Source organism: Pleuronectes platessa, chromosome 21 (assembly GCF_947347685.1).
Source record: "Pleuronectes platessa chromosome 21, fPlePla1.1, whole genome shotgun sequence".
In the NCBI taxonomy this organism is placed as follows: Eukaryota; Metazoa; Chordata; class Actinopteri; order Pleuronectiformes; family Pleuronectidae; genus Pleuronectes; species Pleuronectes platessa.
This window is the reverse complement of record NC_070646.1, coordinates 1,347,539-1,366,239: the sequence shown is the minus strand read 5'-3', so window position 1 is coordinate 1,366,239 and position 18,701 is coordinate 1,347,539. Positions and strand designations below refer to the sequence as shown.

General features: G+C 45.2%; 2 protein-coding genes and 1 long non-coding RNA gene across 3 annotated transcripts; 1 reads left to right on the top strand and 2 right to left on the bottom strand.

The window, feature by feature from the left end:
• Positions 1-1,918: 1,918 nt before the first annotated feature.
• On the bottom strand, positions 1,919-12,170 carry LOC128427368 (inhibitor of nuclear factor kappa-B kinase subunit alpha). The gene is made up of 22 exons (XM_053414472.1): positions 12,003-12,170; positions 11,182-11,300; positions 10,126-10,220; positions 9,705-9,822; positions 9,327-9,396; positions 9,150-9,238; positions 8,967-9,056; positions 8,508-8,632; positions 7,887-7,994; positions 7,649-7,784; positions 7,348-7,542; positions 6,558-6,660; positions 6,304-6,427; positions 5,904-6,055; positions 5,732-5,793; positions 5,508-5,617; positions 5,027-5,076; positions 4,801-4,906; positions 4,472-4,619; positions 4,122-4,258; positions 3,815-3,914; positions 1,919-3,626 (listed from the first exon to the last, which is right to left on the bottom strand). Exons 2-22 carry the CDS (start codon positions 11,284-11,286, stop codon positions 3,561-3,563), a joined length of 2,289 nt encoding a protein of 762 aa, XP_053270447.1. The 5' UTR covers positions 11,287-11,300; positions 12,003-12,170; the 3' UTR covers positions 1,919-3,560.
• On the top strand, positions 5,299-8,151 carry LOC128427387 (uncharacterized). Its single transcript, XR_008333332.1, has 2 exons — positions 5,299-5,387; positions 5,491-8,151. It is a non-coding gene; the product is annotated as an uncharacterized LOC128427387 (long non-coding RNA).
• A 5,533-nt stretch (positions 12,171-17,703) lies between the features above and the next one.
• LOC128427382 (PH and SEC7 domain-containing protein 1) lies at positions 17,704-18,220 on the bottom strand (the record flags this gene model as incomplete). The annotated part of the gene is given in 2 exon segments (XM_053414485.1): positions 17,704-17,976; positions 18,077-18,220. Coding segments are annotated over 2 exon segments (417 nt in total), but the record flags the coding sequence as incomplete, so codon positions are not given.
• Between the last annotated feature and the right edge of the window lie 481 nt (positions 18,221-18,701).

Sequence of the window (18,701 nt, the reverse complement as noted above, 5' to 3'; positions counted from 1 at the left end):
TTTTGGTTAAACTGCCTCGAGCTCTGTTTCCAGCAGCAGCAGGAAAACTCTGTAAAAAGTGTTTGTCCACGAGCTGCTCAGCTGCGACAGCCACAGAGCGACTGGTAGAGAGCGACTGGTAGAGAGCGACTGGTAGAGAGCGACTGGTACGGAGCGACTGGTACAGAGCTACTGGTAGGGAGTGACTGGTACAGAGCTACTGGTAGAGAGCGACTGGTACAGAGCGACTGCTACAGAGCGACTATTACAGAGCGCTCAGCAGCTGCAGGTCCAGACAGTTTCCTCCCTCAGGACACGGTGGAGACAACAAGCTGCTCAGATGAGAGTAAATTTAAGATTTCGATTCTGAGGGAATTGTTTCTTTGTGGCTTTGAACAGGGGGGGGGGGCGTGGGCGTGTGGAAACAGGAAAGAGACAAACACAACATCTTCTGAAATGTCTCTCTGGGAGGATTAGTTAGGGGGGGGGGGGGGGCGGCCCTCTAGAACAGATATTTGATGCCAGATGTATAAATGGATCAAATCTGCTTATTGCAACAGATCAGCTCTGCGATTGGGGGGGGGGGGGGGGGGGGTGTCTGAGGAATGCAGGTCTGAGCAGCTCAGTGATTCACTCTGATTCACTGGGACCAGCTCATAAAAACCAGTGTTTACAGAGAGTGTTGCTTGTTTTACAGCGAAGCTTTGTCTCCACTCGTTGCTCAGATCGGAGCCGGGCTCGTTCTGCAGGAGATGATGTGTGATGATTAAATCCTTCGTGGAAATAGATGCTGGGGCGTTTCCCTCAAAAGCAGCAAGCGGTGCACTTCTGCTTAGAGAATAATCCACGAGAACAAAACATCCCAGAGTGAGAGAAGATCTTTGTCTTTCTGATTCATGATGTGAAAGCAGCTGAATGTCTCTGACGACCACTTTATTAGTTTTGAAGACGTGGACGTGCCAGAGGTTTAGAGATGAATCCAAAACTCATGCAACACGTTTCATGTCCTGAAGCGTGTGGTCAGACAGACGAGTCCTCGGCTGAACCTGAGGACACGCCTGGTCAAGAGAGGGAAGGAAGACCAGATCAATCTACTCAGTGACTCATGATTATTCATCGAGCTTCAGAGAAACACACGACCAGTCAAACTCTCTCGATTGTTTCCAGCTTCTCCTTTTCACAGCAGGAACTTGTGCAGCTGCAGCTTCTCAAGTTTCCTCCAAAGTTGTTCACATTTCAGACAAAGACAGAAAAGTCTCATGTTCAGTCACGGCTGAGGATTCAAACCTCATTTGACACAGGAAAGCAAGTCAGGTTTTACGTTTGTGGACTTTTTCATTTCAGCCACAGAAAGCTGCTCCTCTCCTGCTTTTAATTTGAGAAATGTGAAACTGATCCAGCAGCAGATCCCACGTCCCCTGTGGTCTCAGGGTAAATCTGAGGGGATCACATCAAGATCCTTGTAGGAGCAACACAGACAAAGATCTTGTTTTCTGATACAGCTTCAGACTCTTGAGGTCAATGCGTGTGAGTGTGGGACACAAGAAGATATAGCTTTAATCTGTGAGGGTCACATGACTTTGGGAGTGGGAGTGAAGGCACGATGTCACGAAACAGAAGACGTCAGGACATCTTTTTAGATTTGTGTGTAATGATCAACAAAGATGTGTATTTGTTTACATTTTACGCAATAATGTTTACTTTCTGAATTCAAATGTTATATTTGTAGTTGTATTTTTTCTTTGTATTTACAGTTTTTATAAAGTTTAGGTTCAGTTTAAAGTTTTCAATGTCTACATAATCCCTTTGTAACCTTGTTTAGATAAGTGCTATTCAAATAAAGTTATAATTATTATAATAACCTTTTACTTTCTGTTGCTGAGTCGTCACCTGAACGACAGTAAAGACAACACAACACAACACAACACAACACAACCACTTCATGCCAAAGTCGTTTTATTTCATCACCAGGCAAACATTTGATCTTTACACACCGACATTTCTAAAAAGTAAACATTCAGAGACAAGTTGAAACAAATACTCCAATCGAAAAGAAAACCAACAAATCAAGTTACTTAAATATAAAAAATATCTTTTCTCCATTGCACTTCAACTTCATAAATACAAGTCAGAGGTCGGTTCCTCTCTGGCCCCACGGGACCGACCCACAGCGGCTGAAGACCTCGACCGTGCTACAGTTATTTTATTTGAGAGGAAACCAGGTCGTCTCACGTCCTCATGACAAAAGGCTGCGTTCACGTCATATTTACAGTTTATTAAAAATGACAGATGTGAGAATTCTGTAGCTGCAATTAACTTAATTACTTTAGAAACGTCTTTTACAATTTACCACAGGTTGATTTGATCCAACACAATCCACACCGAGCAGGTTCAAGAGCTTAACTATTGAAAATTATAAGCTGGAGATAATTGTGCTCATTAAATCATGAATATTTAACCAAATTTTTAAGTGTTCGTGAACAAAAAAGCAGATTTTTAATCAAACAAATGTTTCTTTTGTTTGAACCTCGGTCGAAAAGGTCAAAATATTCAGTTTATCATCAAATCTGATTAAAGAAAATTCTCAGATTAGAAAAGCGACTGTAATATTCAATGATTTGTTATATTTATTATTGTATCATGTTTGAATCCAGACACTGGAGAAAGTGAAACCACAAATCTTCCAGTTTGGCTTCATATGACGTGAACGCAGCTTCAACTCTCCAGTGAAATAAAATGTGCATATGAACAAGAGTCGGAGCTCGTGTTTAAAAAGATCGATGTACATTATAGACAAAGTATGAACATGATGGCCCGCCACGTCTGTCACATATATCCTGACACGAGCCGGGGATCTATTACACTCTATTCAAACAGAACCCGATTGAGAAACAACGTGTGCACAGAATCTGAACGTCTGAATGTTTGTAGGAAATGATATGAAATTGAGAATCACAGCTCCCGTGTCGTGGGGACTGGGATCCTGGAACGTTTGGTCTCTTTACACAGAGGATACATGGGAGTATCAAAGTGCTGTTTGCTGCTTGATTGTAATTTCCTCCTCCACCACCCCCCCCGCGACCACTTCCCGTCTTCCCCTTGTTTTACGAGGCCGAGTCACTTCTCATGTTTCTGCCTGTTTCCTCCCATGTGACACGAATCCGCCTCAAACCCTCGAATCTGCTGCTACAGTTTGCTCGATTTTTTGCAATTAACAGTATAAATGAACATCATTGGTTTTCATGAGTTGTGATAAATTGTGTGCAGCTAAAGGTAAATGGGGGGGGGGGGGGCAGAGGGACACGGCTTCATTTGTTTACTTGTAGAGAAACAAGAATATTGATGGATCTGAACGTTTCCACCATGAGACATGATGGCAGTGGACAGACACCAGCAGGTGTGAACTCTTTTTTTTTTTTTTTTTTTAAAGGTAAAGAGAACGGTTTTTTTTAAAGAGAGTATCCCGAGTCCATGTACAACTGCACAACGTTGTGTTGCCGTTGTGTAGCCGCTGTGCTGCGTTCACAGCTCACAGTCCTTAGTGTTACTCGGAGCAGGGAGGGAGGACGACCACAGCTCTTTTACGCATTTTGCTTTTTTAATTTTGTGGTTAAGGTTTCATATTTTGTCCAGCTCCAGTCTTGGTCCTTTAAAGAGGAAAACCACTTTGTTAACAGCAGCAACTGACATTATTACTTATTTGCAAATATCAAGTTAGGTTCAAATTTTGTCCCTTTTTAAATATGTTAATATTAACCTTAATATGAAACCTTCTTTCTACCACACTGACTAATATTTAAACCCAGACGCAGGCTTTAAGAAGCAGGGGACTCACCACTATGCTGTTGGCCTGTTCGTCGGCCGCCTCCTGCATCAGGCTGGTCAGCTGACTGAGGTACTTCTGGTTCTCCTGCAGCAGACGAGGAGCTGCGTCACTGACAAGAAACACAAAGTCTGTTAGAGAGGATCACACCAGAGCTCCCATCACACGAGCAGCGAGTTCTGGATCTGACCCATTTTAAAGAGACGTGTGCTTTGTGTGAGTGTCTCTGTCTGTTATGAAGTCAAATGTTTGTGTTGAACATGAACATCGCTCCACAGCCTGAGGTGAAACTCAGAGATCCCTCAGTGTGATGTGTTACCTGTCGTTGGGCCCGGGCAGGGAGGTCAGAGGATGGGGGGAGCTGACTGGTTGAGCCGACTGGGACCAGGGAGACACCTGCATCAGGTTGGACGACTCGGGACTGGCTGCTATCGAGCTCCGGGATGAGTTCTGGGCCTGGAGGAGAGAGAGAGAGTTCACAGTGACTATTTGACCACCAAACTTCCTCCTTGATTCCAAATGAGAGGAAGTTCCCTCAAGTTCCTGAGAGACACACTCATGAGAATGAGACGGACGTGCAAACCAACATTTGGACAGAACCTGGACACGTGATGTGTCCTGTCATGCTGTTCCAGGAATAAAGCCATGATATCAGAAGTGAGCACTTACACATGCGATCTTCAGTAAATGCCAGAACTCTCTTTGTCTCTTTATCTGCATCTGCATCACGGTGTTGTCCGCGTCCTTGATGCTCTCCAGCGTTTTCTCAATCCGTGGAAACAAGTCGATGATCTTCTGTTTGCTGATCAGGATCTTTCTGTTGAGAGGACACAGCAAACATTAAAATAGAACAGTGGCTCTTTGTGGTGTTTTCATATCAGACGACACATTATTAATAAACACTGGTGAAAACAGACTCACAATCACGTGTACACTGAACATTAGAGTAATTCTACAGCTCGTATTTCCAGGAGATAATTCAGAAACTTGGATTGTACCTGAGGTGCGTGTACAGATCTTTCAGGACCTTGTCTTGGTTCTGAACGGTTTGAATAATGGCCTTCACCATCTCAGAGCTGTCGCTGCTCACGTCCGTCTCAGAAACTGAGACACAAGAATCAGATAACACAATGAACACACACTCCACTTTCAGAAATGCATCAAATCCTCTTTTTTAACTTTGTGAACACAAGTAAAGTTGATTTAAAAATGTGTGTTTCTTACTTTTACACTTCATCTTCAGCTGCTTATAGAGCTCGATTGCCTTTTCCTCTCTGAAATAGAAAAATATTTAAAATTGTGAAAAACAGATTCTAAAGCTCTGACATCATAATTAAAGAAACCTCATGAGGGATTATTTATCTGTGTATTGTGAAGTTCTCAAAGATTCAGTGTTTGCAAAACGCACCAACACAGGAAGTTACATCACAACAAACAGTCACAGTCACTTCAGCTCATCTTATAAGAGCTAAACACAGTTGTTTCTGTTCTGTAATCAGCTTCTACACATACATGACAACACAAGAGAAGCAAACAACAACCGCTCCAGGACCAACAACCTCGAGGAAAGCGTGAACGATCCAGAGTAAAAAAGAAGAGGCTGTTTTAGAGCTGGACGTTTTCTCATGTGCTCAAAATTCCTTGAAAAAAGGTTATTTTTAACCTGAATGACAAATCTGGTTCAACAGACTCCATTAACACTCACAGCTGCTCCATCTTGTCTCCTTGGCGTCGGGCGTACGGGCTCCTCTGAAGTTCCACGATCTCCGAGTGCAGAGCCATGATCTCATCATCCAAGTGGCTCACCTCTGCCACCTGCAGGACAGAAACAGGAACAGGTGGTCACTGTCAGGCTTTGCACTGAGAAAACACCAGAGGACCATTTGAATGCTCTACACACGCGTGTTGTGTTTAGTCAGCTTTCATCACCTGTGCAAAGGCAGCAGCTCTCTCCTCGTTCTCCTGCCAGGCCTTCAGCATCTTCTCAGAGGCTTCGAGACGAACACAGGACAAATCATCAGATCAAGAAAGGTCCCGCTCACAGTAAGAACATCCTGAACCTGAACTCAGAGTAAAAGCAAAGCTGCCAGTCAACACTCACATATGCCGTAGTGCATCTGATCGCTGTATTTCTCCAGGTCGTACTGGATGCTGCTCTTGAAGAAATCTAACTTGGCTTTCAGCTGCTGAGAGAAGCCGAACATGCTGTTCTTACAGCGGGTCAGGTTGGTGTTGTAGCGCAGGAGGCTCAGCCTGGAGGGAGGAGGAGGAGGAGGAGGAGGAGGAGGAGGAGGAGGAGGAGGAGACAGTTAACAGTGTAGGTATTTGTATGATGATATGTTCTGTTATTTCTGTTTCTGGGATTCAGGGAACAACAGAAACAGAAATCTTTCTTCAAGCCGACAGTTATTAATGTAAAACAGGTCATTTTAAAAACACGGAGGAACATCTGAGAAAAACCAATAAGCTAAATGAAGAGCTCTGTCGGTCATGTGACTCACATTGCCGCCCTCTGTCCTTGAAAGAGTCGGCTGTAGTCGTCCTTCAGGCCACAGATGTAGCTCACGGCTTCTCCCCAAACCTTCTTCAGCGCCGCCAGGGGCAGCTGCGTCTTGGCCTCTTGAACTGAGAAGGTTCAAACCAAAGTAAGAACGTTGATCTGTTTCTTTCCTCTGGTTCGTTATGAAGGTTTTTGTAACAAGTTAAAGAAGCAAAGTCTGAGGTTTCCCCACTTAGAACTGAACCACACACTCACCGATGGTGCTGACTTTGTCGGGCAGCTGTCTGGCACTGAGGGGCCCGGAGTACTTGGTGATGCTCTTGTCGAACAGGTAGACGATGTAGCTGTCCCAGCCTCTCTACACAGCAGAGCAGGAGATCATCAGTTACTGCAAACACCTCATTACCCAGTGGCTCCCTGAAGTCCCTCAGCGCACACGCAGCCAGTGTGAATCATAAGAAGTGCACACGCAGCTTCTCCTGCTTCCTGTTCTAAAGCCCTGAGACAAGTCACTTAAAGAGCTCGTAAATGCTCCAGAGGGAGAGAAGAACTTCTGAAGAACTTTATACTTTTTACTCTATTAGAGCTCGAGATGGTTGGATCCTATTTTTTCTGATCACGGCTCCAGACTAACTTTTAATTATTACATGTTTATACCGTTTCTTGACATTTCCCATACACACTGGTCATTTCTTAACGAGGGTTTGATTCCAGTGGTTTGACTCCAGTTAGATTCTCAGAGAACTGAAGCTGTAAACTGAACCAGGAAACCTCTGAACCAACGCAGGGTTACAACTACAACCTGATGAAACTGAGGTCTTGCATGTGGTTCACGTTGCCTTTTGACTTGTGGGACTTTCCAGTGTGAAATATGTCAATGTGAACGCTACACAACCAGAAATCACTTCTTCTTAACCGAGCTAGAACAGATTTTGCAACTGCAGACTTGTTGTGTATAACAGACATTTCCACTAGTATCAGAACATCTCTGAATAAATCTGGAGACAGTGTCAGTGGGTTTCAAAGTGATCATTCTTCAACCCACCACTCCATCCAGGACGCACTGCGCCGCCGGCTTCCTGGGGTCCAGTGACACGCCCGTCTCCTGCAGCAGCTCCTGGTTCACCACCTCGATCTTGGTCTCGGCCTCGATGCGTTTCTGCAGGCTGTGGAGTGACTCGTCTGGAGTCAGCTGGAAAGAGTGGACCTGAGCGGTGGTCATGTTCAGGATGTGGACGACCTGAGGGGACAGACAGGGAGAGGAAAGATGAGCCGAGCATTTACATTCTCAAACTAGAAGGACTTCAGATCCAGGGCACCACTGACTCAAGTCTGTGAAAACTCACCTTGGTGCTCAGTATCTGCTCCAGAACTTCGAAGCACATGGGTTTCTTGGTGTCGGGATTCACTTTGCCTCCTCTGTGGAGAGGATCCCACTTCAACATCAGCTGGAGCAGAGACTCCATCGGCTCCAACATGGTCCTGTGAGACAGCAGATTAATGACGTGTACCAGGAGAGAGAGGAGCAGCAAACAGCAGACACCTCTTTCCTCTGAGGGATCGTAACAGTCACAGTGTTCCAACCTGCTCAGGTTGTTGGGGTAGGGGAGGTGAGTGGAGAATCGGACTTCTCCGCTCACGTCTTCCACCGCCATGATGTCTTTAGGACCTTTGTTCCGCACTTTGGTCGCCCTGTGAATGAAAAGAGACGAGTAGAGCAGAAATCACTCATCGTGAAATCGATCTACAGAAGAATCTATCAGCGAGCAGTTTGACCATCAATAGAAATCCTGTTGTCAAGCTAAAGTTTATTCCAACCGAATAAAATGTGTGAAATGTCTTGAATTTACATTATTGTGAATCTTATGTTATGTTGCAGTCCATGTTTGTGATGTTTGAATGTACAGACAACTTTCACTGCTTTACTCTGGTTCTTAAGAAAACTTAGAAACGTGATGTTTCTGGAGCAGATGTGTGGACATTAGAAATAATGAGTCTACAAGAGTGAGTTCACGTTCAAGAGTTTGATCTGGAACATAAACCGTAGCAATCAGATACTTTAACTTCTAAATGACTGTCACAGCCTCCATGAGCTGCAGCTACAACCGACCGTCTGTGTTGATTAACAGACCGAACTGACCAACCTCCCCTGTTGCTCAAACAACTCACTAATGACATAATGTTTTGTTTTTCACATCAACTCACCACTGCACAGGTTGAAGGTTGTGCAAGAAAGGACGGAAACCACAACTGCACTCGAATATCATGGTGCCGAAGCTCCAGTAGTCCACAGTGACGGTGTAGGGCTTGTTCTCAAACAGCTCCGGTGCCTGCAGGGAACAAGTGCTTCATTTCATCACAGCCAGTTTCACACATGAACTCTGGAGAACGTCTGCACGCTCGGGTCCAGACGTTCTCCGGAGTTTCACAAACCAGAACTTCAGCAGGAGAGTCTCTGCTCTGACACATTCATAGTTTAAGGGGAGATAATCCAGAGTTTGGATAAAACCATTTTCTACTGTTTATCCTGTACATGTTTTAACTGTAGTATCTCTACATTTCATTATTAGTAAAAACAGGAAGAGGATTAAAAGATTTAAACTCTTAATTAGACTAAGACATTGATACATGAAGATAGGAGCCTCTGTTTGTCGGAGCTCTCACCAGGTACTGCAGCGTGCCGACGAAGGAGGTGCACAGACTCCCCTGGTCCAGGTCTTTGGCGTAGCCCAGGTCAATGATTTTGTGAACCAGCTGAAGCAGAAGAAGAAAAGTAAAAGTGAGATAATCTGATTGAAGGTGTAAAGTCAACCAGAGGAGGCAGAAGATCAAAACATGGCAGGTTACCTTTCCGTTGATGTCCTGCAGCACAATGTTCTCAGGTTTAAGATCCCGGTGGATGATCTTGTTTTCATGCAGATACTGGATACCAGCTCCTGGAGCAGGAGTGAGAGATTAAAATGAACGACTCTGAAAGAAACAACTGAACGAACGAGGTGAACAAAAGACAATAAACGTTCGTACCAACATCGTTGAGTAAGGACAGAACTTCACTCTCTTTCAAACCGCAGCAGTTCTCAGGTTTGCTCAGAACCTGAGACGAAGATAAAGGTGTTTAAGTCACACAGCAGTAAAACAAGTGGTGACACAACCTTACAGGAAGCAGACTCATGAAGTTATTACACACTTTAACACGATGCATATTTATTTACATTATCAGATCTGTGATAAAGACAAATGTGAACTCAACACGATATTCAAACTAAACTGATCCCCAGTCTGGTCCATCACACTCGTCTTATCTGTAGTTCAGGTGTCTCAGTGTGGACACAGATCTTTATGAAAATGACCAGTAAACACTTCAGTGACCTCATGTGAACATCATGAATAGAAGTATCTCACCCTCCTCAGGTCTCCTCGGGAGCAGTACTCCATGGCCAGCAGCGGCAGATCGTTCAGGGCGATGTGCCTCATCTCCTCTGGGACTTCTCGGGCCGTCACAACGTTTATGTTATTCAATCTGAGAGAGAGACAGAGTTTAATAATCTTAGGCGACATCTGCACTGTCCAAAGAACATCTGTGCAGGTGCATCATCATCATCATCATTTATCATCATATTTTTTCGATATTGTTGTTTTTTATATTGATGTTTATATTGCTCTATATTGTTGTTTTTATATTGTTGTTTGTAAAGTGCACCAACCACACCAAGGCAATTTCCTGTATGTGAAAATATACAAGGCAATAAAAAGAATTCTGATTCTGATTCTGATTCTGATCATCAATGTATCAGACAGGAAGTAGATGAAAATAAGGACGAACTTCTTCATGATCTGGATTTCTCGGCTCCATCGGTCCTTGTTCCGCGCTGTGAGCTCCAGACGACACATCTTCACAGCCAGCTTTTCATTCGTCTCCTACAGAACAAGCAAAAGAAATTCAATTAAGATACAAATACATTCAAATCAACCCAAAAATCACAGTTTGTGTAGTTTTGCAGAATTCTTATAGTCACTCACTTGATTTATTACATGTAAAATAAATGACAATTCAACAACTGCAGCAAACAAAATAAAAGACTTAAACTAAAGTGGAATTCTTGAACAGCTTGAAACCAATCTTTATGACAACTAAGACTCTTCCTGAGATCATGAGCTGCCCAAAGGTTTCCAGTGAAAAGCTCAGAGAGACCGTGGAGGTCCCTGCTCGGCCTGTGAAGGATCCCAGCATCTTTCACTTTAACTTTCCCGACTCACTGAACCAGATCTGCCAGCTGAATCTGTTGAATCCCTTCTTCCTTGTGCCACACAACCCCAAAGAATGTCTCCACCCTCCTGCTGAACCGTTGCCACAGGGCTGGTGAAAAGTGAACTGCTGCTTTCAGAGGTGAACTGGAGTCTGGGTATGTTCCTGAAATGCTCTGGAGGAGCTGCGTGTGAGAAGGGAAACGTCCGAGCCTCAGACCTTTCCTGCCGGTCCAGAGTGAGTCCACATGGAGAGGACACAAGGAGAAGGTCTGGAAACCTCCCAGTTAGCGACTGGGCGTGTTGACGAGGTTTCTAATAAGTGCCGGACGCAAAACTGAAAGAATACAAATCTGTCAGGATGGAAAGTGAAACCTAACCCATGTAACAAGGACACACACATGTTCCCCACATGTTCCTGTTGTGAACGAGGCTGATCCCAGACCATCTCCTGCTGCTTCTTCACACGTCAAACACAAACTCCAGAAACAAGTCAGTCCCAAACTTCTTTTTTAGGAGAGCTCTTAATTAAGAAGTTCAAACTGTTGCACGTACAACAATCAGTGGTTAGTTGTGTCTCCACTTTGGACCTTAAGTTGTGTGTTTTATCGGGAGGTGAACTGGTTCCACTCACGTGATGCTGGTACAGGTAGACATGGGCAAAGCCTCCCATTCCCAGCCTCTCCTTCAGCTCCCAGTCTCCACAGCTCTGGTTCTGCCTGAAGGGAGGTTTCTCCATGGCTGCGACTACACCTGCAACACCTCAGAGATTAGTCGGGTTCAAAGATGGAACACTGAATATTAACAGTTTGTAGGTGTGAGTCTTTAAATGCTCACACACACACGATGATAAACTGAATGTACATCAGGATTGTTTGAGACAACATGTGAAGATGAGGTGAAGGTGAAGGAGCAGAGACGATGGTGGATTGATCATCAAACATTGAACGAGAATTCTCTGCAGCTTTATTTAATATTCATAACATGTTCTTCACGAGATGTTTGGAGATGAACATTCAAGTCGCTTTGAAATGTTCCTTCTACCTGAGAGAAGCTATCAGGCGCCGGGACGAGGCTATGTCCTGGAACGAGACGCAGGCTAATGCCAGTTTACTTTCGATGCTGACAGAGTCACGCTGTCAGACTCACGTTATAAACAATTACATGTATATTATATGTATTCTAACACAAAGCACATGTACACATTCATCGGGTTATACAAAAACACACAAAGCTATTCCTAGCGTTAGCTCCACTGGCTAGCTGCCGAGCAGCTACTGTTTAGCTAACAGACCAGGAAATAGCCGGGTCCCGTCGATGTCTTCACCAGCTCCAGGAAACGTCAGTGCGAAGATCACCTGATGTTTCTGACACAACACGTTCTACACACGTTCACAACACAACTACACGTTAACACAAGTGAACACAGGTTCATTAGGATAGTTTCACACTCACTGTGACTTTCTGCGACGCTGTCATGAGCCTCTGTCTCTGTGTGTGTGCGTGTGTGTGTGTCTGCCTATGTGTGTCACTGTGTGTGTGTGCGTGTGTATGTGCGCGTGCGCGTGTGTGTATCTTGTTGTTTTCAGCGCTGCGCCGTCTGTGTACGTGTGCGTGTGTGTGTGCTTTCCTATGTGACGTCATCAGAATCCCCGGCTGTGCCTGCTCCGAGCTGCGATCAACAACTACACACTGTGTAGTGTTCACTTAAAGTTTAACACAACACAACATAACATAACACAACACAACACAACATAACATAACATAACACAACATAACACAACACAATATAACATAAAGAATGGCAACACAACCTAACCTATAACTAAACTAACCTTACCTATAACTACCCTAGCCCTAATGTTTAACTATCCTGACTTATAACTAACTATCGATAACTAACTTAACCATTAACTAATCGAACCAAACCTATAACTAACCCAACGTGGGTCGAGGCAGCACAACACAACGAAACCTCACTTTAAGTTGTCTCCTGATTTATCTTGTTATTAATACAAGTTATGATTTTATCAATAAACAAATATAACAATTTAAATACAATACCAATAAATATTTGTTATGTTACTTTATTAGGATTTTAATCAAAAGGTTAATAATCTATAATATTTCCATCATCTGCTGATGAACGATGTTATTTCTCTCATCAGATGAACTGAAGGGAAACATCATCAGTAAAAGGTGCAAAGATATTCAGTTAAATTTGATTCTTGACAAAGAAAATCTTAATTTTCATTTATTTACTCATCAAAAAATGAAAACCAAGAATTCCATCTGATAAATAATCTCATAAACTCCACACAGACACAGTAAAACCTTCCAAAACACTTTTATTTGTATCTTCTCTTCCTCCCGAGATGAGAGGCTCACAAACAACCCTTCCTCTGTGACCTTGAGCAAGGCAGCGACACGTGTAGCTCACTGTGTTCAAGCAGAAAACGAACCATCGCCTCATCACCACTGAGCTGGATCAGAACCAACGACCTTTACATGGAAAAGAGATTTGAGCTGATTCTCTAAAAACACGACAGCGTACGACAGCAGTAAAAACATCCAGCTCCTTCAGGCACATGAATAACAGCCTCAAATCAAAGATGAGCTCACGGACATGAAAATCAAAATGTCGCTCTTCCATCTACACGTGTTACCCCCTCGTTTAATAATCGAACAATAATAGAAATGAACGCAGGCCGTAATACCTCATGCTTTATTTACATGTCACATTCAGAAATGAGGCTGTGATGGTGCACGTGAGGACAGTCGGGCCTGAGAGCTGCCGGCCCCACAGAGGTGATCTGCTGCTCTGGATGTAGAGCGACAGGGGAGGGGGGGGGGGGGGGACCAGTGCCATGGTGATCCTGCAGCCGCTCGCTGATGTAAGTGAGGGGTGAGAACGGATAGAGAGAAGGAGAGAGGAGAGAGGGAGGAGAGGAGGAGAGGAGGGGGGAAGAGAAGAGGAGAGAAGGAGGGAGGGGAGAGGAGAGGAGAGAAGGAGGGAGGGGAAAGGAGAGGAGAGGGATGAGAGGGAGGAGAGGAGAGAAGGAGGGGGGAAGAGGAGAGGAGAGAAGGAGGGAGGGGAGAGGAGAGGAGAGGGATGAGAGGGAGGAGAGGAGAGAAGGAGGGGGGAAGAGGAGAGGAGAGAAGGAGGGAGGGGAGAGGAGAGGAGAGGGATGAGAGGGAGGAGAGGAGAGAAGGAGGGAGGGGACAGGAGAGTGAGGAGAGGGAGGAGAGAAGAGGAGAGGGAGGGGAGAGGAGAGGATAGTGAGGGAGGAGAGGGAGGAGAGTGAGGAGAGGAGAGGAGAGGGATCAGAGGGAGGAGAGGAGAGAAGGAGGGAGGGGAGAGGAGAGGAGAGTGAGGAGAGGAGAGAAGGAGGGAGGAGAGGGAGGAGAGGAGAGGAGAGGGATCAGAGGGAGGAGAGGAGAGAAGGAGGGAGGGGAGAGGAGAGGAGAGTGAGGAGAGGAGAGAAGGAGGGAGGAGAGGGAGGAAAGGGAGGAGAGGAGAGGAGAGGGAGGAGAGGAGAGGAGATGACCTTGGAGACTTTGCAAAGGTGGAAGCTCTGAAGAATCACCTTCCTTTAAACCACATAATACAGGAGTACGATGTTGCAGTAGTTGTACTTCATTATGTCAATTCAGCGCCCCCCCCCCCCCCCCCGCCCCAAAAAAAACCTCCCTATAGAAACTCATATTTTTGTGCACAAAACAAAACAGTTATTGTTCCTCAATCCGTCAAAATCTTCATTTTACAACCAAAAAAAAACCAGGACGAGAAGAAGAGAAACTGAACCGACGTCACAAACACTGGAGAATGTTTTTTTTTTGCTATTTTTGCTTCACCTATTGATTTATTCATATCTTTTTGGCATCAGAATATCGTCGGACCTTCTGTGTGGAGCCACAGCAGCTACAAGTCTGAACCAGTTCTGAGTGGATCCTGAAATACTCTCAATGGATGGAATCAGGTGACCTTCACCATGAGGAGTTATTTGATTTATGGATTCCAGTAGAAACAGAAACACATTGAAAAGACAAATTCAAAGTGTTTCCTGAAAAGGTCAAACTTGATTTTCAGTTAAATCATCAACTCTTTAAAACTTTGTCGCCATAATCCAGGTTGATTTTAATTCACTGTCACGTGTCAATCTTCACATGTCTGAAGCTCCAAGCAGCTGATGTTGTCACTGATGATTAATATGATGAAATAGCTGCAGATTAATTTGCAGGTGACTCAGAGAAAAACAAGGACATTCAAAAATAAAATGTGTAGATGTTGTGTGTCGGCTGATCTCAGTTGTTCTCACAGTGAGGAGATGCTCAGGTCACTGTATAATCCAGTGGGCGACAGTTATTTGGAATATAATGATTCCAAATGTGAGGATTAATTCTGAGAGATTCTTTTATCTTGATGGATTCTTTGTATTTCTCTAATGTAACTGAATCAGCCTGTGACTCATCGTCCCGTCTGGCTGAATCATAAACAGCAGATTTATAGACTAATTATAAAAACCAAGCTGTAACGTTTAGTTACGCAACCGAGGGGAAAGGTTCAGGATGTTAAGTGTGGCAACAAAATGCACATAAAGTTTTATTAAGCTGTCAGATAACAGAGATATGAAGCAGAGGAAGAGATGATGTGGATCGTTTTCATTATGGATCAATGAGTCAGCGATGACACATTTTACTCACAAAAAGTTAATCAGAAATAGTTTGGTGATCGGTTAATCATATAAAAGTGAATATTTTAGGGCACTGGACAATTTGTTTTGTTTACACGAGGAATATAATGATGTCATCTTTGACATTTCTGCATTTTAAAGATAAAAACATTGAGGCAAAAAAATGATTGGCACGTACGAGAACTGTTTTCCTACGACACAAGACAAAGAAGTACGTAAACAAGAAGCTTGATCGGGGGGAATATTTACCTTGTTTATGCTTTAAAACTGACGAAATCAATAAATGAAATCGTCAAACATTATTTGCAGATCAACGTTCTGATTGATTGATTAATTTACAATAGTTTCAGGATCTTGACTGAGAGAAAAAGACACTTCATGCTCTGATTAGGCCGGAATATTCCACAGCCTCTAAAACAGGCACCTCTGAACGTCCAGCACACACACACACACACACACGCACACACACAGACACACACACGCACACACACTTGACATCCATAGTAGTACAAACAGGTCCTGTCTGATTTAGCCCTGTCCCCCTGGTGCTCAGGTGAGCGGGCGACTCACTGCATATTCACTGCAGGTGCAGCAGGTTTCGATTATGGCTGAAAGAACCAAACTGGATGTTGACAGCGCTCCCTGCTGGTGGGACCCCGGCACTGCAGCTGCTCAAGGTGTCATCTTAAGAAAAAGCCTGAGTAGAAAATGGCGATACATCGATATAATAACGCTATGAGGTGGGAACGGCTACAGAAACCAGAACGTTACCAGTCTGTCCCACTGCCCCCAGAATGAGGAGCTTCACCATCACACTTCTCCTTCTTTTTTTATACACGTCAACTTTTTCATGCATCGCTTACAAAAGCATGGACCCTGATCATAAAGTCATGCCCTCAGGTAACAGCGCACCATGCACCCCCCCCCCCCCCCCCACGACTCAGCTAAACACCCTCTGACCTCTGACCTCTGACCCCCGACAGGTACATTCTACAATACTCACGTTGTGCTGATTTGTACAAAGAAATAAGAAACAACGAGAAAACAAGGCGTGATTATCATGTAGTGCTTTCAGACGCACAGGACGTCAGCTGTGTGTGTGTGTGTGTGTGTGCGTGTAGCTAATAATCACAATAGTGTGTTGAATATATTTTAAATATATCCTACGATATCAGCGTACAGCAGGGGGTGCGTTATATATACAACACATCCTGAATGTTTACAAAGAGCATGGATAACATATTTTCCTTTTTTTTCAATATCATATTTCATCACACACTTGACATACACAGGAGGAGCATGTCCAACATTGACAAACGACTGTAAAATCCTGTAAAAATACTGAAAACCATGAACATTCAGGTTCTGCCTGGTGAGTGTTCAAACAGGGTTTATAAATGAGAGGCTATAAGTACAGACACAGATTAGCAGGTTGGCCCCGGCGTCTCAAACAGAGAGAACTGGGCTCGCTCTCGGCTTCGCGGTAAAAGGCCTAAAAGAAGCGGTGCTGGATGCAGGCATGCGGATCACTGGAGAAAAACAACATTCGGCCAAGAAGAAGAAGAAGAAGAAGAAAGAGAAACAGAAACACGTCACGGGACAGAAGCAAGAGCCAGAGAGAGATCGCCTGTTCAAGCAAAGGAAAGAGCTCTGCTGATGAGATGCAGTTCATCAGGAGTCCGGTGAACTTCTACTGACGCTGGAGCCTCGGACTGGAGGACGAGAGAGAAGAGGACGAGCTGCAGGGAGCGGCAGCATCTCATTGGTTCAGTGCTGCAGCTCCAGCCTCAGCACCTCCTCATGACGGGTCCCTCACCGTCCTCAGGCTCGACTCGTCTCCCTGTCTCCTGTATGGAATGTGAACACACGCCGCGGTGAGGTGGCAGAAAGAAAGGAGCTGGAATGTAATGGCTCTGTCCGTCGACTAACGCAGCAGTTCAGCTGAAATCAAACCATCAGTCATCGTGAGTGTGATGCTGTAAAATGTGTAAACGTGTTTGGTCCCAGAACTGAGTGAAAGGAGAGAAAGAAGGAGGGAGGAGGTGGTCGGGGAGGTGCCTTGACAGAACAGCAGGGGGGAGAGGAAGCTGGCTGTCGGTCCCTGGGTGGTTCAGTCTGCGTGCACGCTCTTTGTCTCAGTGCACGGGACAGACGCGTCCAGCGGGGGTTCTCAAAGACACCTCGTCCCCGCAGGTCTGTGTCCTCCCACCTCCTGCAGCCTCGCTGGTGTTCCCCAGCCACCCGCCAGTCACAGGATGTGCACCTCCTCTGTCAGTGAGAGGATCGGGGTGCCGTGTAGGGCGTCATGGTCGGGGGAGAGCGGGGGGGAGACCCTCACTGCAGCTCCCCCTTCAAGCAGAGCTCCAAACCCATCTGGATCTCAAATAAAAACCTGTGCAGGGAGACAGCCTGCCGCTGGCAGTGCCACGCCGTGCCGCTCCCGGCGCCCCCCCCCCCCTGTCTCACTTCTTGACGGCCTGTCGGTAGCTGTGTCTCTGACCCTCCGCTCGCACTTTGCTGCTGCAGCCGCTGGCTCTGCTGCTGTTGCCCCCGTCCCGGGTGCTGCTGGCCTGGCTGGCCTGGCTGGCCTGGCTGCTGTCCTGCAGCGTGGGGCTGGAGTGGGCCCTCTGCAGCCCGTTGTCCTCCAGCAGCTGGGACTCGAACACCGACAGGTCCTCCTCCCCGCTCCGGATCTTAGCTCGCAGCAGCATGACGTAGGTCGCATAGCGTGTTTTCTGTCAAGGTGTAAGAGAGAGAGAGACAGGCGGAGGAAAGTCAGGATGGAGAAATGCTCAGAAAGCTCAGAAGGAGTTTGAGAAGCTCTTAATGTCTCACCTCAAAATCCAGATACTCGTCCCGCTGCCGATGCTCTTCCAGCTCGCGACCTTTGACCTTGCGGTCGGGAGGATAGGAGCGCAGCTCAGACAGCTCCGTGGAGATGGCTCTGAATCGAGATTCAAGGGATTTGACCTGCTCCTCCTGTAAGAACAACACTGACGTCATGATGGAGACAAAGTAAAAACAATAAAACCCTGAAGAACTAATTCATCTGGTTTTCATTCACTTATTTTATCCTGAGAACACGAGACACACGAGATGAAACAGCTCAGAGCAGCAAACTGGCTCCTCCACTGATTCATGTTATTTTTCAATGATTTTCAGGACACGTCATTCTGGAGATAATATGAATCTGTATCTATCGCCTCCGCCCACGAGTCAAACTGCAGGAAATATGGACACCATCTCCCTCCTGCTGCTGAGCTCTGGTGTTAGGTAACGGCCATAAGGTGTGTGCAGAACATTGTGATGTCACAGTAAAGCTGACCTTTGACCTTCAGGCAATCGAACGTCATACATTTTTGTCTTCCTATTATATATTTGTTCTCGAGTTATGACCCCAAAAACATATTTTGTGAGATTTTTCTCCACTATTTTCAGACAAAGACGTCTCCACCACAAG